The 22,986-nt window shown below is 41.6% G+C and overlaps 1 protein-coding gene and 1 long non-coding RNA gene across 5 annotated transcripts in view; one reads left to right on the forward strand and one right to left on the reverse strand.

Annotated features, from left to right (window-relative positions):
* The window catches only part of LOC144060277 (arginine and glutamate-rich protein 1-B-like), a 31,715-nt gene extending 26,286 nt beyond the window's left edge, over positions 1-5,429 (reverse strand). For 2 of the 4 annotated variants that reach the window (XM_077579648.1, XM_077579649.1), the window contains exon 1: positions 4,495-5,428. In XM_077579648.1, coding sequence (XP_077435774.1) covers positions 4,495-4,820 — 326 coding nt within the window. In that variant the 5' untranslated portion in view covers positions 4,821-5,428. Of the gene's footprint in view, positions 1-4,494 lie in introns of all 4 variants that reach the window. The other 2 variants (XM_077579647.1, XM_077579646.1) reach the window with 2 other exon arrangements.
* An 8,208-nt stretch (positions 5,430-13,637) lies between these two features.
* LOC144060791 (uncharacterized) lies at positions 13,638-21,024 on the forward strand. Its single transcript, XR_013296011.1, has 2 exons — positions 13,638-15,654; positions 15,721-21,024. It is a non-coding gene; the product is annotated as an uncharacterized LOC144060791 (long non-coding RNA).
* The last annotated feature ends 1,962 nt before the right edge of the window (positions 21,025-22,986 follow it).

Below are 22,986 nucleotides of genomic sequence, written 5' to 3' on the forward strand. Positions count from 1 at the left end.
AGGTGATAAGTCTTATTATAAATGTAATGAGATTTGTTTGGACCATAAATAAGACATTATTATTACTATTATGATATAAACATTAGTATATTAACCATTGACTGATATTAACCCACCAACTGCAAGATGCCCTCACCATGTTTGCAGCATTATCTGTCTGATGGCATTTTATACCGCTTGTCAGACATGTGGATTTTCTTTTTTTTTTTTAAACCCCTCTTTAGTTACGGTGTTGGATGGCACCATGTCTTTCGCCAGGTGAAAAGTTATTGCATTCATGATTGGCTGGCAAAGGCGTCTGTAATTGTTTTTCGAGTAGATGAATGATGTTTCACCTCGGGTCCCACTTCTTAGTCATACAGGGGCTTGTGATGGTCACTGATCAGCAGGAGAGAGGGGGAGAGCGAGACAGCTTGTGCAGAGCATGGAGTAGCTTGCTGCCTTCATGAAGCAAAACGAATGTTTGCTTGTTCTAAAAATAAAAATAAAAAAGATAAAAAGATCGCACGTCTTGCGATGTGACTATCGCGATTGCGATGTGCGCATTCACGATGTTCAAACGATATACCGTGCAGGCCTACTGCACAATATTGGAAAATAATGCAATATGCAATATAGTTGCTGAATATAGCGATATATTATTTCGATATTTAACATGTACCTAAAGAAATTAAATTTTTAGTATCTAATGAAAAATAATAATTTGTGCAGCAAAATAAGCAAACTCAATATATTCTTAGTTAATTAATTGTAATTACATCTAGATAATGTTCAACAATTGGATGGCGGTGCATACTTTAGCGGCTGACTGGTCAAATTCAGATAAAAGCATAAAATTCCATATGAAACCTATTGTCTTTGCGATATGCATGTTGCATGAGCCAATATCGCAATATCAATATTTTTTTGATATATTGTGCAGCCCTACTCGGTATAAAAAAATTTTTTTTTGCACCGGTACTTAAAAAAATGAATACGAGACAGCCCACCAACTCTGTTTTAAAGGCAGGTACACATACATGTATGGCCGCCTGTCTACCAATATGCGGAAAACGCCTTAAGCAGCACGCCTCTTTCAGCTTGGGTGATAGAGGGCTCAGGAAGATGGCTTAACGCACTGAACACTTAAGCGCTCACTGCCATGCACTCTTCGTGGAGAACCATAACGAGCTAATTAAGGCTTCACGCATTGAACACTGAAACGCTTGCCGTCCACTCCTCGTTGAGCATTACAAGGAACTTTTTTCTTACATGGCCGACAGCCACGGCAAGCCAACCGTCATGATGTTTTGTAACAAGAGCAAATGTTTTTTCGCGGAGAAGCAGAAGAAAAAGCAACAATCACTCCTGGCCCTGCAGTGGACAAAAGAGCCGCATTTCCACCGCAGGAACTTTGGGGTAAATTTAGGGGGCCAGCTCCATATGTGTGTGTCCCCACTGCAGGAGCCTTCTCGACCGAGCCACATTTACGGGAACTTAAGGATCGGAGCGGAGGTCCTACTCGAGGATAGGTACTCCCCATCTGCCTGATAAACAAGTCCCGATCGGAGTCCGGCGCTGATTGGCTAAACCTAGGGCAGGATGTGACACCATCCAAACCACCAAAAAAGTGAGTTTTTAAAACCCAGCTGAAGAGGCGCGTGTTACTCAGCAGTGAAGAAACACATTTTTCTTTAAAAAATTACAATAAAAATGGACGATAACTGGACAGACGAGAATGTGCAGGCCTTGCTTGCCTACTAGGGTACGGAGGAAATACAGAGGGGGTTTGACTCATCGCGCCGGAATAAGAAAATATACCAGCAAATATCAGCCCACCTCGATTCACTTGACCACACAGCAAAGCAATCCCACGAACAAATAAACGATGACATCAAATGCAGTCAAATACAGTTCTTCAAGAATATGGCATGCAATGTAAAAGCACATACAGTATATACATAAATATATACAGTATTTACATGAATTAACATGTATTTAAACTAATATTTTGAATTAATAAAAAAATAAAATAATTTTAAGTTATTTTATCAGTTTCAATTTTGCTGCTTTTGCTGATGTTTTAGATTTTTGTCTAGGTACAGTTTCAGTACCGGTAATGAGGTATTTTACGCAGGTATAGCATTAAAGTCAAAATTTGGGTATCGTGACAACACTAATCCCATTCAAATGCTAACAGCAAGTTATAATCAACTTTGGGAGTACCAGTCCTTCAAACAACGAATATTCACACACAAATGCTGTGGAAACTCATACGCACCGGCAAGAGAACTCAAAGGCACAAATTCTTCCCAATTTATGAAAAACTATTTTTTTTTAAATAGAATTCAATCGCAACTTATTCTGTTCTCATTGTAAGCGAGTACACCATGGATACACTGCCCCTAAGAGGCCAAAACGCACAGGAACAACCAGTATTTGTTTTGCAATTACTGTTTTAGTATGCAGTACAGTATTTTTATTTTTATTTTATTATTTTATTTTTTTAAACAATTTTATTTTCCTCAAAATTCAAAGATACAAGGATATACCAAGGACTTTTTTTGTGGTCATACCAACACACATTTCCACATGACACTGCACAAACTACAATCCCTGAGGTCCCAGGTTAGCCCACTAAGTCCCCAGACTTGTGAAAATAGCATAAGATAAAATAAATATGATAGACAGTTATGTGATGCTTAAGTCTGAAAATGAAGAATGAAAATGCAAGAGGCTTGACTTTTATATTTTTACAAGGTTATGTTATACTTCACAAAAAGAATAATGTTCAAGAATAATGTGTTCAAAGTGAAGGGATGAATGGACATAATCATAGTTCTATTTTGACCCTCCTGACCACCAGGTGGCGGTGCTGAAACGGCACGGAATAACCTTGGGGCACGCGCGCACTCGAGAAAAGCATACCTAAAAAGACGCCCATTGTTCCGGGTCGACGCAATCTCCATGTATAAGAGGGCATGGGAACGGAACACAGTCTCTTTGAACCCAATCGTGTGGTTCACTTTTGTTTTGCATACTGCTCTACCAATTAGGGCTGGACGATAAATCAAATTTTTGAATTAATTCAAGTGTTTATGTGGACGATTAAAAAAATTATAACATTGATGTTTACCCCCCCCCACTTTCGTTGTGCCGCGCCCGCGGCTTTCGCTCCCATGGGCTTACGCAGCTTTCGCTCTGCCAGTTGTATTCTCACACACTCCATACGGGAGGAACTATGAAAGACAAGCTTACTTTCACTTGCTGTGCCCATGACGTTTATCAGCCTCAGTGTCGTCTGCGACATAAAATCCTTATGAAATGTAGTAAATCCTTATGAAATGTGGTACAGTTGGCTGGTAATGCTGATAACGACCTATTTTCAGTGACAAAACAAATTGAAAAGTGAAAGGAGATCTATAGAAGGGGTGAACTTGGTAAAGAAGACTAATCTTGGTAAAATAGCAGATTTATGGCAGGCCAAGAATTTCTTACTCTAGGGAATGGCCAACCAAATAACACTAACTAAATTTGCAGTCATGGCAAAACAGCCACCCCAATTTACACAATTAGGGTGACCAAACGTCTTCTTTTTGGAGGATAGACCATTTTCTTAAATCCTATTCGGGCGTCCAGGGGTTCTATAAATTCATAAAACTGTCCGGTTGGCATTGTGTGACTAATAGGAGGTGAAGTACAACGTGTAACTGCGACTGGTACCACAATTTCAAGGCCGGGCGGGGCAAGTGTCCTCTGTCTCTCTCTCTTCCTCTTCTTTTTTTTTTTTTTTTAAATGGGAATATGGTCACCCTACATAACAGTACTTGTACTTGTAAAATGAGCAGACAGCGGGGACCACACGGTTCCAATATGAGCTTTCTTTTTACAATATTGTGAGTGTTTATACAGTATCATGTGCTTTATTAATATTGACTACCCCCCCCCCCCCACAGCACCGTGATAAATATTACATTGTGGAATTTAGATATGCTACATCCTAATCAGAACTCCAGTTAATACAGCAAATTAGCTGTCCAGTCCAAAAAAAAGTCTGGACATCACCATTTGTGCTATTTCAAAATGGCTTAAAAATTAACTAGAAAATGTATTTTGATAGCATACTTAAAGTAAAAGTGGATACCATCAACAACTTCAACACTGATGAGATAGAACCATGGAACTGCTGAAAAGAGATCTAATGCGTGGGGCAGTTGCTAACAATCACATTGCTCGTTTCATAAGCCCTTCGCCTCAGTACAAATCAATCATAGTCGGGGTAAAACTCATGTACCACTGGTCCGATTAAAAAAATAATTCATATTAAGGTTTAAACTTAAAAGCGATGTGTAGTTGACCCCATGTATTTGAGGCCTTGTCTAGTTTAGCCCTGTGTTAACGGCTAGCGTTGTCAAAAGCACAAGGCTAACTTGAAATGTTAGCTTACCATGTAGCAGAAAATGTTAGCGAGGACCCGACTGTTTATTAAAGTCTTGTACAACATACAGTACTTACATTTTTCTTTGCCGTTCCATTTCAGCTTTCCTTTCCTCCTCCTCCTTCCTCTGCTTTTCGTCCAGGGCATTCCTCTTGCTCAATGTCCTTCCAAAAATGTCGATGCGCTCCGGCGGCGATGCCGCTCTGTCCCTCCGAGAAGAGGTTGTGGCAGACCGGGAACGAGAACGTGAATCTCTGCGCCTGTTTCTCTTCGATTCTCTTGACTTGGAGCGCTTCTTTGACCTCTCCCTGTCTCTAGATCGTGACCGACTCCTTTTCTTGCTGTGCTTGCTGCTTTTGGAGTGTTTTGACCGGGATGAGCTTCGGCTTCGAGAGCGGCCCATGTTAACCACTTAACTAGTCAAGCGCTAACTAACCAGTAAAGCATACACCGTATGCGTGAGCAGTATCCAGCGTTTAGTACCAAACACAAACGCGCTTTCTTAAGTTATTTTTGTTTAAAATGAACAATCGTACCCACTTTAACAGTTGTGTTTTAACAGAAATTGTCATTCGAAAGCAGTTGTTTGCAGCTTGCTAGCTAGTATCGAGCAAAGATGGCGATTTGACGAATACTATTTTTCCCATCATGCAAAGCTGACGGAGTTGGGTTTTGATTCGGCATTCTTCGGGACTTTTTAACCAATGAAATGTCATTCTCTATTCCAGTGCTTCCTAAAACAGGGGTGTAACGGAGAAGAAGTATCTATTATAGGGACATATTGGAAAATTAACCTGTTGTAGTTAACTCAAAATTAATATTATTTAAAGCTCATTCATGACTGTTATGTTGCTATGCTGTTGAACCGTTATACCAGCCACTGAAAGTGAGGCACTTTGTGTAATAGTGTGTGTGACAAGCTTAAAAACCAGCTATATTTATTATAGTAGTCAAACAACATTTTATCACTTATTCTAATCAAAATAATCCTCACAAATCAAATTACAACGATCCAAATTCCAATGTTTTTTAATGAGTGGAGAGCGTCATTTCACCGAGGAAAAATGCTGCATTCGAGGAAAGTGGGAAATATCCCACTCGGATTGTATCAGTTCCGACCTCAAAGCGTTCGAGGCAAATATTCATTTGAAAATACATATGTTCACGTGACACAACGTGATTTGGAATGACTGCGTTAACCAGAGCAAGAAAGAATTTATTTATCGGAATCAGTCATTTGCCTCGAGGGCGGAACTGGAACACTGCGAGTGGGATAAATCCTACTTCAAACCCTCCTCGATTGCAGCATAAGACCACCATTGTGACTGGTGAAATAATGTCGATATTGTCAATAACAATGTACTGACAATTCCAAGCTTACGTCACAAGTCAAAATGGCGGTCAACTCGGTGAAATGACATGCTCCACTTATTAAAAAGCACTGGACTTTAGATAGTTGTAATTTGATTTGTGAGGATTATTTTGATTTCAAAATGTGATGAAATGTCATTTGACTACTACTGTATAACAATCTGCCTGGTTTGTATGATAATAAGAGGCAAAAGCAATACAATAGGCTTCACCATTTGTTTTCACTGTACAAAGAAAGCATTTGCATTGCGTTGTATTGGGAAAATATCAGAAATGCCTGGATGTTAGGAATTGGGAATAGGAAGTAGCTACTGTTCCGATGGGTATATTTTGTGTGTTCATTTTATTACTGATGTTTGTGTTCACAGCACACAAGAATTTTTATCATTCTTTCATTGAAGAAAACAATACAAGCACAACCATACGCTCCCCAATCTCTCCCTATTCTCGACCTTCCTCCTTACTACCAGTAGTTAAAATTTTTATATCTTACACCTACTGCATACAACTGAAGTAACTCCTTTTGTGTTCTATTGACATTTCCGACCAGCTCCGCATTTCTGATATTTCCGCAATGCAACGCAATGCAAATGGTTCCTTTACACTGTGAATACAAACAGCGTTTTGCATTGCTTTTGCCTGTGACTGACATACAAACCAGGCAGATTGTTAAAGTAATCACAAGGCATTTCATTACATTTTGAAATCAAAATAATCCTCACAAATCATTTTACAACGACCCAAAGTCCAATGTTTTTCAATCAGCGGAGAGTGTTATTACACCAAGTTTAACGCCATTTTGACGTAAGCTCGGAATTGTCAAGAGAAGACATTTGGAGCTATTCAATGATATGAAATGTGAAGGGGTTGGAGCTTTGTTACCTTTGATTGCATCACAAACGAAAATAGCTTCCCTCAGTGCAAGCACTTTTTTGAAGAGGAAAAAGTAAGTGTATAATAATTAATCAAACAAATTGAATTAAATTTATGAGACTTGATAAAAGGTCACTGTTTATGAGGTAAAAAAGCTGATACTGATCTCTAACCACTAGCCTAAAATCAAAGTAGGGTGTCCAAAATGGTAATTTTATCCCGTGGCCATTTGGAGCCATCCTGTGCCCCTACCAAAGACCTAAGTGCCTTTAAAGTCTCTAAATACTTAGTAGATGTCACACTGCGGTGAGGTTGTCTTGTCATTTCCTGTTTTATTTTGAAAATTCTGACTCCTCTCGTTTCAGGTCACTTGCCTTTCCTCGTGTGGTGTCAGTGTCAACCCTGATTCCTGATTGTGTCCACCTGTTTCCCATTACCCTCATTTGTTAAATGGTCTGCGTCTCCGCTGTCTTGTGCCTAAGTGTTTTCGTCAGAGCCACTAAAGCCAGTTACCGTCCACAGCCTTGTTGCCCTGTCCCTTGAGAGAACTTTGGTTTGTAACTTTGAATAGCCACAGTATTGTTTTAGTTAATGAGTGATTTTTGTTAGAGATGGGACAATGAAGCCTTGTGAAGCTTTTGAGGCTTTCGGCTGATTGATTTCGAAAAAGAGTCGAAGTTTCAAAGCCCCATAAGATAGATCGTACCGGTGACATCTGGTGGTCAGCTGGAGTCATAGCAGCTATAATCTTCAAAGTGATTCGCCTGATTGATTTATATTCCAACATAACACCAGTACATTCAGTCTTACATTTGTGTCTGTCTAATGATCATCAGGTACACATGGAAGTGTTGCAATATTTTGACACTGTACCAGTACTATGGTTCAATGTGATGTCCTGTTACTCATTCGATTTTTATAAACATGATTTGGATATGACACAAGTGCGCTGTGAAGCCAGATGACAAGTATTTCAACATCAGGCTTTGGGAGATGTGACTGAGGGTCTTGGAGAAGCGCTTATAGCAACTCGGTGGAAAATACTTGGGTCAAGCCTGTATCTTCTACACACGATTTAAAAATAATGCATAATTGGAAACTTTAAATGCATCATTGTGGGAGTACTTTTGTTGGAAACATACCGAATAACTAACTTTTCCAGGTGAACATAAAGTGAAGCAAATGTCTACATGAGGGAATTGTGCGCCTGACACCGCGGCAAAAGGTTTGAATCAGTTACGTAATTTCCGGTATCTAAAGCCGCATACGTCATCAGCACGTGATCACAGAGGTTTCATCGGGGCTTTTGATACATTGTTTCGAGCAGTCTGTCTCACTCGGCTGACACATGCTCCGGAGTCTCAGTGTCAAACGTCCCATCTCTAATTTTTGTTTTGATTGTAGTTTAGACTTCCTCCCTTTTGGAGCGCCTTTAGTTTAACTTTGAATAGCTTTTGTTTTCTCCCTCTCAATGAGGAACTTTTGTTTTGTTTAATAAAAGCTGCTTTAGCCTCAACCTCTATCTCTGCGTCTGGGTTCTAAAACTGCCACGTTGTGTCAGTACACTTAGGCCAGTATGGACCCAGCAGAGAGAGAGCAAATGGTCGCAGCAATGCGAGCTCAGGAAGCCCGTCTCTCCCAGCAAGAGGAGTTTCAGACAGCCATGGCAACGCGAATAGTCCAGCTCACAGCACAGTTACAGGACGTTCAGGGTCGCACCAATAGCCCTCCTGCCGTGCCAGAGACTCAAGCAGCCTTGCCGATTCCGCCCGTGCCGTATACCGGGTCGGGGATCAAGCTAGCCTCCCCTGAGCGATTCTCTGGGGAGCCAAGACAATGCAAGGCATTTTTAACAGACTGTGACATTCATTTTGAGTACTCCCCCCAGGCCTTTCCCACAGATCGATCCCGGGTGGCTTTTATGATTTCCCACCTGACTGAGAGAGCCAGAGCCTGGGCCACGGCAGAGTGGGCCCGCAGTTCCCCACTTTGTGGCTCCGTCACGGAATTCCGAGCCGCTCTTCAGAGGGTCTTTGATCCAGCCTGTTCCGACCGGGAAAAGGCCCGGCACCTAAGCAGCCTGATACAAGGAAGGGACTCCGTGAGCGACTATGCCATCCGCTTCCGCACTCTCGCCGCAGAGAGTGGCTGGAACTCCACGGCGCTCTATGACGTCTTCCTCAAGGTCCTGGTGACGTCCATCCAAGAGCTGCTCATCTCAGTCGATCTGCCACCGGATTTGGACTCCCTCATTGCCCTGGCCATACGGACGGATCATCGGCTGCAGGAGGTGACGCAGAGCCGCGGTCGCCGGGCAAGGACGATGGAGGGATCCCCGCTCTCCCAAGCATCAGGTGTGTCAGCTCCTCTCGGTTCCTCGTCAGTTAAGCGCCAACCCGTTCCCTTGGGGCAAGAGGAGGAGCCCATGCAACTGGGCAGAGCGTGGCTTTCACTGGAGGAGAGACGGCGCAGACAGCTGGAAGGTCTGTGCTTTTACTGCGGTAACCGAGATCACCTCGTGGCCGCCTGTCCAGCCAAAAGGACCCAAACGGTGAGAACAAGTTACGACCCCAGTGTCGGTTCCACAAAAACTCACTCCAGTAAGAATCATTCACCGCACCACTCCCACAGACCTCCATGCCCTGATAGATTCTTGGGCAGATGAGAGCCTGATAGACTGGGGGCTTGTGAGACATTTTGGAGCCAAGACTGAGCCGCTAATTAAGCCCATTAAGGCTAGGGCACTAAATGGTAGTGAGTTATTCACCATTACACACATCACAGAACCCATCCAGCTCCAAGTTGGAAAACATAAGGAGCACCTAGTTTTTCATGTGTTTCAGTCTCCTTCACAGACTCTGGTCCTAGGACACCCATGGTTGTGTGAACACAACCCCCATGTAAACTGGTTGATTGGCGAAGTTCTGGGATGGGGGACGAATTGTGTGAGCCATGGGGTTGGTTCGCCAAATCGAGAAGTGGACATCACGACTGTTAATCACATTTCTGTTAAATCCTTCACAGACTCTGAATACCCAAATCTGAGCATCGTCCCTCCTTGCTACCATCACCTCCAGGAGCTATTCAACAAGACCAAAGCCATGTCGCTCCCACCCCATTGTGCCTATGACTGTGCCATAGAGCTGATTCCAGGTTCCACCATTCCCAAGGGACGCCTATATTCTGTTTCAGAACCAGAGAAGGCGGCCCTGAAGGAATACATCGAAACTTCCCTGAAGGCTGGACTGATTCGTCCTTCCTCATCACCAGCAGGAGCAGCTTTCTTTTTTGTGGGGAAGAAGGATGGTTCCTTACGGCCTTGTATAGACTATAGCCTCCTTAATGACATTACAATAAAGAACCGCTACCCCCTTCCTCTCATGTCTTCCGTGTTTGAAAATCTTCAACAAGCTACGATCTTTACCAAATTGGACTTGCGCAATGCCTACCATCTCATTAGGATCCGGGATGAATGGAAAACAGAGTTTAATACACCTAGTGGCCATTACGAGTACCTAGTCATGCCCTTCGGTCTCACTAATGCTCCTGCGGTTTTCCAGGCCATGATTAATGACATTTCGAGAGACTTTCTGGACCAATTTGTGTATGTTTATTTAGACGACATACTTATATACTCGTCAGATCTAGCCACACATCAAATCCATGTTTCCAAGGTTCTTCAAAGACTGCTTGAGAACAAACTATATGTCAAGGCAGGGAAAAGTGTCTTTCATGCCAAAACCGTCTCCTTCCTGGGCTTTGTCATAGCCCCTGGGAAGGTACAGATGGATCCGGCTAAAAGTAGTGCCGTGACGGAGTGGCCCACGCCTGATAGCCGCAAGAAGGTTCAGCAATTCCTCGGGTTTGCAAACTTTTACAGACGCTTCATCAGAGGGTTCAGCGCAATAGCTGCCCCTCTGCATGCCCTCACCTCCCCTCTGGGGAGGTTCAGCTGGTCACCGGAGGCAGAAGCCGCATTTCAAGCACTCAAACAACGCTTTGTCACAGCACCTATCCTCACAATGCCAGATCCACAGCGGCAATTTGTTGTGGAAGTGGACGCGTCCAATGAGGGGATCGGAGCTGTCCTGTCTCAGCGTGCAGAGAAGGATGGAAAGATGCATCCCTGCGCCTTCTTGTCGTGACGACTATCCAAGGTCGAGCGAAACTATGATGTTGGGGACAGAGAGCTTCTGGCTGTCAAGATTGCTTTGGAAGAATGGAGGCACTGGCTTGAGGGGGCGAAGCATCCGTTTGTGGTCTGGACCGATCACAAGAACCTGGAGTACATACGCAAAGCCAAGAGACTTAACCCACGCCAGGCCAGGTGGGCGCTGTTCTTTAACAGTTTTTCCTTCTCTCTCACTTACAGGCCGGGGTCTCGTAATGTCAAGCCCGACGCCCTGTCCCGTCTCTATGACCCCGAGCCTGCAGCTAAGGAACCAGAGACCATCCTTTCGCCGAACTGTGTGGTTGGAGCCTTGACATGGCAAATCGAGAGGGATGTTAAACAAGCCAACGGTGAGGCAACCCCACCAAATGGATGCCAGCTTAATAGACTATTTGTCCCAGTGCAGCTGCGCCCACAGGTGATCCATTGGGCCCACACCTCGCTTCTTTCCTGTCATCCGGGAATCCGACGGACAATGTACGCCATCTCCCGGCGATTCTGGTGGCCTTCCATGGAGCCGGGAGTACATCGAGGCCTGCTCGGTATGTGCCCGAAATAAGACATCCACCAGATCGCGCATGGGCCTGCTGTAGCCCCTTCCCATTCCTTCCCAGACCATGGGCAGAAATATCCCTGGATTTTGTCACAGTACTCCCCATCTCTCGAGGTAAAACCACAGTTCTCACTGTAGTCGACAGATTTTCTAAAATGGTCAGATTCATAGCCTTGCCTAAGCTTCCCTCAACCAAGGAAACGGCTGAGGTCATGATTAACCAAGTCTTTCGAGTTCATGGGTTCCCTAGAGACATTGTGTCGGACCGGGGGCCCCAGTTTGTGTCTCGTTTCTGGAGGGAGTTTTGCCGCTTAATCTGCGCCAAAGCCAGCCTAACCTCAGGGAACCCTGAGGCCAATGGCCAGTCTGAACGCCTCAGCCAACAGTTAGAAGCCGGTCTACGGTGCCTTGTCTCCCAGAATCCTGCAACGTGGAGCAATCACCTGGTTTGGGTTGAGCTTGCCCATAACTCCCTGCCTACCTCTGCCACAGGACTCACCACATTCAAATGCGTTTTTGGCTACGATCCCCCCTTTTTTGCTAACCTGGAGTCTGAGGCCTCTGTTCCTTCTGCCCATGCCTTGGTTCGTCGCTGCCATCGCATCTGGGCAGCCGCTCGGCAGGTACTGGAGCACCAGAGGGACAGAGGCAAGCGAGCAGCTGATCGGAAGAGGAGACCTGCTCCAGCATGCCAGCCGGGGGATAAAGTGTGGCTGTCCTCCAAAAACCTTCACTTGAAGGTGCCATGCCAAAAGTTGGCACCACGGTTTGTGGGCCCGTACCCCATCTCCAAGGTGATCAACCCGGGCCGCTGTCCGTCTTCGCCTGCCTCGGTCCCTTCGTGTTCACCCAACGTTCCACGTTAGCCAAGTCAAGCCAGTCAGGGAGAGTTCCCTGGTTCCGGCTCCTTCGCCCCCGCCGCCTCCTGTGATTGTGGATGGGGGTCCCGTCTACAAAGTGAAGCGACTACTGGCCGTCCGCAATCGGGGCCGGGGCAGGCAGTTCTTGGTGGACTGGGAGGGGTATGGGCCCGAGGAGAGACAGTGGATTACTTCCCGCTTCATTATGGATGACTGTCTAATTGAGGACTTCTATAGTGACCATCCTGACCAGCCTGGGCCGCCAGGAGTCGGCCCTAGAGGGAGGGTACTGTCACACCGCGCTGGGGTTGTCTTGTCATTTCCTGTTTTATTTTGAAAATTCTGACTCCTCTCGTTTCAGGTCACTGGCCCTTCCTTGTGTGGTGTCAGTGTCAACCCTGATTCCTGATTGTGTCCACCTGTTTCGCATTACCCTCATGTGTTAAATGGTCTGTGTCAACCCTGATTCCTGATTGTGTCCACCTGTTTCGCATTACCCTCATGTGTTAAATGGTCTGCGTCTCCCCTGTCTTGTGCCTAAGTGTTTTCGTCAGAGCCACTAAAGCCAGTTACCGTCCACAGCCTTGTTGCCCTGTCCCTTGAGAGAACTTTGGTTTGTAACTTTGAATAGCCACAGTATTGTTTTAGTTAATGAGTGATTTTTGTTTTGATCGTAGTTTAGACTTCCTCCCTTTTGGAGCGCCTTTAGTTTAACTTTGAATAGCTTTTGTTTTCTCCCTCTCAACGAGGAACTTGTTTTGTTTAATAAAAGCTGCTTTAGCCTCAACCTCTATCTCTGCGTCTGGGTTCTAAAACTGCCACGTGTCAGTAGAGTCCCCAAATATGATGGCAAATCAGTTGAAACCCCACCAACACAAAACACTTCCAAGATAATTGACCCCAAAACGTGGACAAATTTATTGCATTTAAATAAAAATATAAAATCAATTTTAAAAAGTTAATAATATCTCTAAAAAATATGCCTACTGTATTTGCATGTTAGTGCATATTTTGATAGACATTGCGAGAATACATAGACACAGCGATTATAGCAATTAATTAATTACAGCAATTTACAGGTCAGTACCCAGTGTTTTAAATGGGCCGGTACGGAGCTCCAGCACTTCTAAAAATCTCCCTTGAGTGTTCAGGTACTTCTCAACGCGCAAAGAACGTACTGTCAGGGTACCCGTACGTTTGATTGACAATGCATGTTTTGATCCCAAAAAGCTTACATGTAGTATGTAAGTGCGTGCGCTCATCACATCCCCTAGTGCACGCTTACTCCAGTACCCATATAGCTCTGTGCTTTACAAGAGAAGCGCGCATACCAGTGGCAAGCGGGCATAATAAGCTATAAATGCAGTGCATGCCCAAGACCCTAAAGAAGCACTAGGGAACTTTTCAACCTTAATAAAATATGTTAATATCTCTTCTGATGAAACATTGACTTAAAACTAGTTGAATGCTACCTTTGCCATGGCTTGAGGAGGTTTATATAATTTATAGCATTTTTACACACACACATGGGGCCGGGTCCGCAGACTGAAGACATTTAATATTTTCAATTTGATGTTTTACTGTTTTTGAATTTACTTATAGGCATATCAATGTGATATAAGCATGAGTGTTTAAAATAATACAGTGGGATGGTGATTTTGTGAACTTTATTTGATCTTTGTACCCTCAAATGCTGTTGGAGGGGCAATGTGCATGATGTTGTCAGAGTCTCTTGTCACTTAGGGACTGAAGGAATGGGGTCAGATTTTGATTACTTCTGTTCCCCCAATCAAGAAGGGGAACTGTATAAAGATGTCTGTTTACCATCAACCTTACACCTTTGTTCAATCTAGGAGATGACATGTCTGCCCTTTGTTCAATCATGAGCCAGGAGGAGGAACCTTTTATCTTTTTTGTATAAATGAGTCGATGTTCTGTAAATTGGGACACACTTGGAATCATCACGTTGCATTCTGATGTGATATTCTGACTGTCTTTAGAGGCCTCTAAATAAATTCTTGCAGGAAAACTTCTTCATCAGATCCTGAATACAATTATTTGGACACGCAAAGATTACACTTAATATAGTAATCAAAATATTCCTTCAAAATGGTGACCCCGACGTGATTTATTGAGACGTTTTTTCAACAGCTGTGATTGATCCTGAACACCGGATTTCTAAAGCGCAAAAATATTAACAAGGTGAGTGGACATTTTATCCACGTAGAGAAATTCTGGTTGTTTAGGATCAATACGGTTGCATTTCGTCTGTGCTAAGTTGTATTTGGGATCTGTGAACAAGTTAGGGGGGTGTAGTAATATTTCTTACGGTGGGACGGAAAGTCCTCGATTTTGAAAATTACTACGACAATGAACCATGCATGGGAGTTTTTTCCGCGGTGGAATAGGTTGTGTTTTTATTTTTTCGTATGAATAAGCCGTCAGTATATAAGATACTGGGAGTGCGGAGTGGATTAGCCGCCTGTGTGGTAACAAGGTGTGTGCTGTGTGGAGTTACTGAACCGAGGGACATAATTCCTCGGTGTGTGTATGTTGTGTTAAATAAGAAGCCGGGAAAATATTAAGTCGCGCATAGGAATGCCCCGTGTTTACGGAAGTGACGTCAAGTCGAAGCGCTTCGCCGTTTAAAACGGCATGTGACATTGAGTACCACGGAGGAATAGGCTGATTCTGTTGTTGTGGTGTTATAAGCAGCTAGTGGTGATCGCACTATGTGTTGCGGATGTGTGTTGTGAAATAAGCAGCTCGCGTTGATCACGCGTAGTGTTTGCTGAGCTAAACGCCCGTATGTCGCGTAGTTCGCTACGGTGCGTGGATTGATATAATAGGAAGCCTGCCGTTTTTTCGGTTCAGAGCTGTGTGATATAGCCGCCCGTGAAGATCCGGGTATATTTGTTGAAGTCGCGCAAAAGGTATTTAATATCTGTTTCGTTTTCGTCTTGTTTGTGTTTGTCTGAAAAAAAAAAAAGAAGAAAAATATTTTTTTTGGGGGATGAATGAGAATATTTTTGATCTGTTATATCGTAGTATAATAAGTGAGACGTCACTGACTTTATAAATATTAAAAACAACTAATTACTACATATTATGGACGGAAAAAAATTGACCGTAACTAAGGAGGTTTGCATAGACTTCCGGTCGAGAGTCCGAATTGGTCGCTAAGCGAACAGTGAGTTCATGATGCTGGACGCATTTCCACCACGGCGTCAACGTAAGTATGAAACTCTTTTAAATGTATGAATGCGCACGAATTGTGATAGTGGTTGGTTCTCACCGTTGTAAAGTGTGGTGTGTTTGTGGAACTTGATTGTGTAAACAGCGCCAGACGCTGATTACCTCCGTGAAAAACACTTCTATAAGTTTCTTCGAATGGAAGAAAAGTTAGACGGTGTGGGGTCGTGAGCCAAATGTTGGTTTGTGCTAGAATGATTAGCGTTGGATAGCTCTGTGAAAGTTGCGCAGATGGCGGTGTTAAGTGATTTTGAGAATGAGGAAACTGATGCTAAGCTAGCGGCTCTGACAGCGTACGAGTTTTGCGCAGGAGATGAGTTTTTGGTAAGATGCTACCGTGCGAATCTGTTTTTAAGGCTAAGGATGAGTTAGCTGCGGGCAGCCGCATCTGTTAAGAAATTGGAACATAAATTGGATGAAGTGTTGACTGTGAAAGATGACCCGGGGGGAAAATTTGAACCAAGCGAGAGCTCTTGGCTTAGAAATGAATTGTTGAGTGAACGCGTTTGTTTGTTTGTTAAGCTCCATGGTGTGTTGTGGCCACGCGGTTTTTCGTTGTTTGTTTTAAATTGTGCGCGACGTGTCTGTGTCGCAGCCGTAACGTTGCGATGGATTGTGCGCGAATAAGTCGACATTTGAGCTATAAGTACGTGGTGAAGTTATTATTAGACGAATAAACGGTGTATTTTACAAATGAGTGCGCACTTCGGAGAGGTTTGTGTTCGTCTGTGGTTCAACAACTGAGACGCCACTGAATTAAGTTGAGGAGTGTGTGTTGTGTGAGTGTTTGTTGAAACTATGAATATGTGAAGCATGTGTGAATTGTGAGTTTAAAGGGGGGATTTGATTTCTTCTTGTTTTTGTGTTTTTTCTCCTCAATGCCTTTATGACAAGGGAGAGGAAACTGAAGTTACAGTAAGTGAAAGAAGGACTGAGTTTGTTGGAAGGCAGGTATTTTGTGTCTCCAAAAATGAGCGAGATAAGATAGGATGTATATGAATGGCGTTTTGTAGGAAGAGGAAAAGAGTAGATTTCAATGGAAAAGAGGTGGAAAAAATTTCCTCTCTCTCCAGTTTCTTTGTCCTCAAAAAAGGGTGAAAAAGAATGGTAGCAGGAAATCTGCATATTTTGAAAGGATGGGGGCCGTGAGCTGCTGTTTTAAGAAGGTGGTGATTTGTACTGTTGTCTGTTAAAATTAAATTAAACTAGATAAAAAAGGACAGGGGGGTGTGATACGTTTAGTCCTCTCTTCCATTGTCTCCATTTGGGAGACTTGTAGTCTGTTGTGTGTGTGAATAGCAGGGGTCTTCTAATACTAATCTGGTAAAATCAAATTGTTAAAATCAGATCTGTGGTTTTTATAGTTGAATGAGTAATAAAACCAACTTTTAATATAGTTGAATAAGTAATAAAACCAAATTTTAATTGAAATAGACTTTTCATTTTTGATTTTTATATTTCCCCTGCATCTCTGATAACTTATTCGTAGGTGTGAAAATGATTTAACCTTTGTCTTTATCTGAGTCCCATTCTAGAAGTCTGGAAAGGACTTCCATCCAAGTGGCCAGGGTGACTGACAGCTGTCACATTTTCTTAAATTTGAGGTAACACGTAATGAAGATGTCTATGGTAGACATATGCGTAAATATAGTACTACTACTTGCTATAGTGTAGTGATCAAATTCAAATAAAACCACAAAATAAATAAATGAATAAATTAGGGGTTTGAAAAACAAAATATTTTGGGGGAATTTTTTATTTTATTTTTTCTTGGAAATTGAATGACAACAAGCAGTGTTCTCTTGCTATGACAACAAGCAGTGTTCTCTTGCTATGATCTCATCTCCCTCTGTCTGTTCCGAGTGTATAAATGTTTCGGGCAGGTTCAATCTTTGACTGAAAGGTGTTTCACTTGGGTGACTCAACCAAAAAGTGCTGGAAATGGAATGAACAGCATTCTCCTGCTATGCTTGATGTTCAGAGTGGACGGCGAACTGAACAATGGTCACTTTCGGGGGGGAAGTGACCACACGGACTGTGAAAAGGATGGTACACTGTAAATCCGTTCGTCCTGTGACTGTTCAATGACTCTTATGCATTGTTTGAGCATAATGTCCAGCAACTTTTTTGAGCCGACAGGATTATCATCGATTCTGCCATGATGAACTTTTCCTGAGAACTCCAGTACACAAAGCCCAGTGCCCGCTTTGAACTTTGCCCTGCATAAACTGCTATCGACAAGGACAGGAAGGAATATGAATTCCAGTTGTGGACTCAAAGTTCTGGAATCATCTGAGTTTGGTGCCTGAGGTCGTATGTTGTATTCTGTTTGTAGACATTTGCACTCTGTACTATGTCAGAAAGGAGATGTGATCTATAGCAACGCAGTTTCGGAAATTGAGAACATCTTATGTGAATTAGGGTAGTACAAAATTCATTCTAATCTTTAAAATACTATATTTTCCGTTGTTTGATGCTTGTTGAATTTGGCCTTCTAGTTTTTTCCCATTTCTCTTTTATAACTTTGGCTTCTCAGAGTGGACTCAGATATGGAACACTTACGCCGAAGTTGCTGGTTAAATTTTTAATTTTTGATTTAGGTCGCAGCACTGATTTTTAATTGGGTCATGATCTGCAAAGTTCCCTGCTGTGTTTTTACAAGCCCCCACTACTCTGTAGAAGAGGTGAGGTTAGTTGGCATTTTAAGAATACTTTTTGGTTGGTTTAAAGTAGGGATTTTGTTTTGTTTTTCTGATTATAACTCGTTTTTTTACTAGTTGAGATGGCAGATATTTGGAAGATTTGTGACCTGCAATAGATTAATGGAGTTGTTTAAAAAAAAAAAAAATAATAATAATAATAATAATTCTTCTCTTCCTGACCCTAAAAGTCCTCCGCTGCAGGATCTTAATTTACATCTGCTTAAGTTGGTTGTTTTTCTAATCTACAGGATTCAAATTTACATTACAAACTCTTGCCTCAAAGGCTTTTGTTTTTATGGCTCATGGCTAGCTCAGCTGGAGATCTTTTTATAGTTCTGGTGTTGGCCAAATTGTCACAATTTGGTTGTTTTAATCTACAGGACACAAGGGTTCTGTTTTTCCTCTTTGAAGCAGCAATTTGGAAGCGACTGCAGTTTTCACATTCGGGTCTGAAATGATCAAAATTGATCTTTATCAGATGGGGGAATGATTGGTCTGTCTGAGTTTGTTGAAAAGGAAGTCTGATGTGAGAAATGATTGGTCTGTCTGATGTGAGAATGACTGGTCTGTCGGTGTATCAAAAGGAAGTCTGATGTGAGAATGAAGTTTGGTGTGAGGAATTTACAGGCAAAGAATGGAGCGGAGAATTGGAGGATTTGACTTGGAGGAAACGTAAGTTCTACAAAGATGACAAAAGACGACCCTTATAGCAGAAATACGGTAAGTATGTTCCATTTCAGAAATGATTGAAAAGTATAATTTCTAGAGCCCATGGAATATGCCATTTAGGTGTGGAAGGAACATTGACACACCTGGGTGCCATTTTTTCATGAGACAAGTTGTAAAAATTAACTGCAGGACTGCAGTGTTTATTTAAGGTATAAGTATAAATCTCTTCTCAGAATGTTCATGGCCCGGCCGGACATGAATAGTTCTGAGTTAAGATGATGTTGTTTTTAAATGATTTACACTGCTATAATAAGAAACCAGCATTAAAAATACAGAAATTTGATGTACGACAAAGAGCACATTTATGCTAAAATCTACAACAGTAAATATCATGGTAAAATATTTGATTAATCATTATCTACCATCATAAGGGTTTCCTAGGATGATTGGATCAGACAAACCCACTTGAAAAAACAAAACTTCATAAGATATAGAAAAGGCATTGAGATTAAAACATATTTGATTTAGTATATTATCTCTGATCTCAAGGGCATTAAAGAAAAATAGAAATATTAAACAATTGGCCTCATAAAGTTTCAATGGCAACAAGACTTTCATTATTATGCCATTGAATGTACAAATGTCATTAAACGGATTCTGTTTGAATGCCACAACAAAAATAACTTTTTCCGTGTCCAACAGCATGTTTCAGGACCTACAGAACTTAAACAATTAACATTTGCTAAAAAAAACATGTGCTCTTTTCAAAGTAAAGAATGAAGACTATGTATGTTATGAGTGACTAAATGATAATGATTTTGCTTTCAGATATGGTGAAAAAATGGTCGATCTGGTTTGCTGATCATAATGGTGGGGGCCACATCCACCACATGTGAGCCAAGAGGTCCCAGGCTCATCAAATCACATCAATTGACTCCGACTGAGGGGGTTGACTAAGCTGCTGATCTGCGTCCACACCAATTGGAGCCATCTAACGGATCCCACCACACCCGGTTCCAGTGTCTACCTGACAAGCTGCCCAAGGACAAGGAGGAGGTCGCTGAAAGAAGATTCATTGGAGTGCCTTTTCCCTGGGCACGGATTGACACAGTTGGAAAAGCTGATCAAGTGTCAATCTGCTGTTTGAAAGGGGGAAATCACTCAAATCCCCTTTTCATCAATTCACAAGGATTGAGTCACACTGGGAATGAAGTCCCGTGACCTTTCCTGCGATCTCTGGCAGTGAGCCAGGGTTCGGAAAAAGGCTGACAAACGCCTCTTTTTAAAAAAAATTGACCAACTGTCGAACGCACTTTTCATTCAACAAGACCTTCATCAGGAGATGGCTTCGAGCGACGGACACATCTGCTATTGCGTCGTGACACTTAACCACATCACATAGTGTTATGCCTCACATTTATTATGCCCCTTCCACTGAATTTTTTAATGAATCAAACTGAATTTTGACTGCTAAGCCCATCTATCTTTCTCTCTCTCTCTTTTTCTCTCTCTCTCACCTGCTATTCTTATTTTCTGAACTCCACACATAAACATTGCTTCATTTTTGCGACGATCAAGATCCGCGCTGGACTTTCTCTCTAGACTATTGTGGGATTAAATGTCCGGTTTTTGAATTTATAGAAGTTCAATGGTAGGACTGAAGACATTTAATATTTTCAATTTGATGTTTTACTGTTTTGGAATTTACTTATAGGCATATCAATGTGATATAAGCATGAGTGTTTAAAATAATACAGTGGGATGGTGATTTTGTGAACTTTATTTGATCTTTGTACCCTCAAATGCTGTTGGAGGGGCAATGTGCATGATGTTGTCAGAGTCTCTTGTCACTTAGGGACTGAAGGAATGGGGTCAGATTTTGATTACTTCTGTTCCCCCAATCAAGAAGGGGAACTGTATAAATATGTCTGTTTACCATCAACCTTACACCTTTGTTCAATCTAGGAGATGACATGTCTGCCCTTTGTTCAATCATGAGCCAGGAGGAGGAACCTTTTATCTTTTTTGTATAAATGAGTCGATGTTCTGTAAATTGGGACACACTTGGAATCATCACGTTGCATTCTGATGTGATATTCTGACTGTGTCTTTAGAGGCCTCTAAATAAATTCTTGCAGGAAAACTTCTTCATCAGATCCTGAATACAATTATTTGGACACGCAAAGATTACACTTAATATAGTAATCAAAATATTCCTTCAAGACCTGCCAGGGGAACCTCGTGAGTTATTTTGATTAGATTTTACATTTTTAAACTGCACATACTGATTTTTACTATCAAGGTAACTTTTTACATGCTATACCTCTTATATCATAAATCTCTATCCATCTATCTATATATATATATATACAGTATATGTATACGCGATCTTTTGATTTACTAATAAAAGCTGGAAAAATGCTAACTAGCCAAAGGTAAAATCAGCGAGGTGAGGGGTGAGTTACTATTTGGTATGATAATTTTTAATACACTGCTACCATTTCCATTTAATATTTGATAGTATAACCAGTTTTTATATAATTTTACTGAAGCTGAATTTTTTCTCCTTGTTTTGTGGCACCACGGTGACCTTGTGGCTCTGCCACTGACCACCAAAAACAACTAACAATATCTCTCCTAGACAGCCTCTTCATTCTGGTAAAAAAATTCAGCTATCCCCCCCTCTTTTCACCTTTCCAGTCCATAGCCTGAGGTCAAAAAACGTATTCAGGGAAATGTATGTGTGGGCCGGCTTACTTGCAGGTCCCCTTACTCAATAGTATTTTATGCCAAGACCCCTGGGCTATCAACATGACAATGTGACAATAGCAACCTTTTTCGAAAGAGATCCTGTGTTTGTTAAGTGTTTCCTGCTGAAGAACAACCGCAGGGCAGCGCAAGTGCCAATGAAAGAAGAGGACCAACTTTGATCACGCATGTGACAGCAATGGACTTTTGGATTAACTTGAGCCAGCACACCTTCTTTGTGTTTCTTTGGATTTCACAGTGGAGGAATGAGTCATGCATTGCAATCCTGGGTGATTATAAAATCCTGACCTCAAACAATTAAAAAAAAAATCCTAATGAACAGGAACAACTATGAGTCCGTCACATTTCACAGATAAGCATCCAATGTTTAGTACACCTGTGACCCTAATGAGAACACACAGTATTGAAAATAGATTGATGTTTGTTTGTTTTTATTTGTTAAGTTTTCCTTTCGGACAATCATTGTGACAATTTTCAACATTAAATTTTCACATACATAATTACACCTAAAAAATGAAAGGGGTTGACGGGATGAAGCCAAATCTTATTAATTCCCGTCCCCAGTATACATTAGGACGCAGATAATCGAGATGTTAAACCTCTTTGTGAAACATAGGAAAAACACAAAGGAAAAGTTACCATTTTTCCAATTTGTTGACTTTATTTAAAGTACAACTCAACACCATATCAACTTTTGTATTTGCTGATAAACTGTATAAATGGGTGTCTACTAATGCATGACCTGGTCATTATTAGTGATAGACCGATATGTTTTTTTCAAGGCCAATGCCCATACCGATTATTAGTAGTCAAGGAGACCAATAACTGATATTTGCAGTAAAAGAAAAACTATTATAAGAATAAAAAAAAAAAACATTTTCTTTTAATTTTAAACATATAAATAATTAACAGCTTTGTTTAAAAATTATAGCAAAAATTGCAGGGAGCTTCGACGGTCATCAGCATGTGTTAAGTCAAATTAAAAACTAAGTAAGTAAATAGTTCCCTAAAGTTTTCTACTGTAAATAAACATTTTCCAAAATTTCAACTTAATTTCTTCATTTTTTTCCTTAAAAAAAAAAAATTCTAAATAAAAAGTGTAGGAAGTTCCCAGTGTCAGCATCATACTTTTATTCAGTGGAAATTTTAATAAATCCATTAATGAAAATTTCCCTTTATCTAACTGAGTGACAAATGCATGCGAATGTAGCTAATTTATGGTTTTAGTCAGAGTTTGTAAAAGGTTTTAAAGATCTTTGCAGACAGTGAAAAATTGTCTGAATATGTTTGAAAATTTTTGCAAGGTAAAAACTGTGAACATCTCACAAATCTTGATGAAAACCCTAAAT

The sequence above is a fragment of the Vanacampus margaritifer genome, chromosome 11 (genome assembly GCF_051991255.1).
Source record: "Vanacampus margaritifer isolate UIUO_Vmar chromosome 11, RoL_Vmar_1.0, whole genome shotgun sequence".
Taxonomy (NCBI): Eukaryota; Metazoa; Chordata; class Actinopteri; order Syngnathiformes; family Syngnathidae; genus Vanacampus; species Vanacampus margaritifer.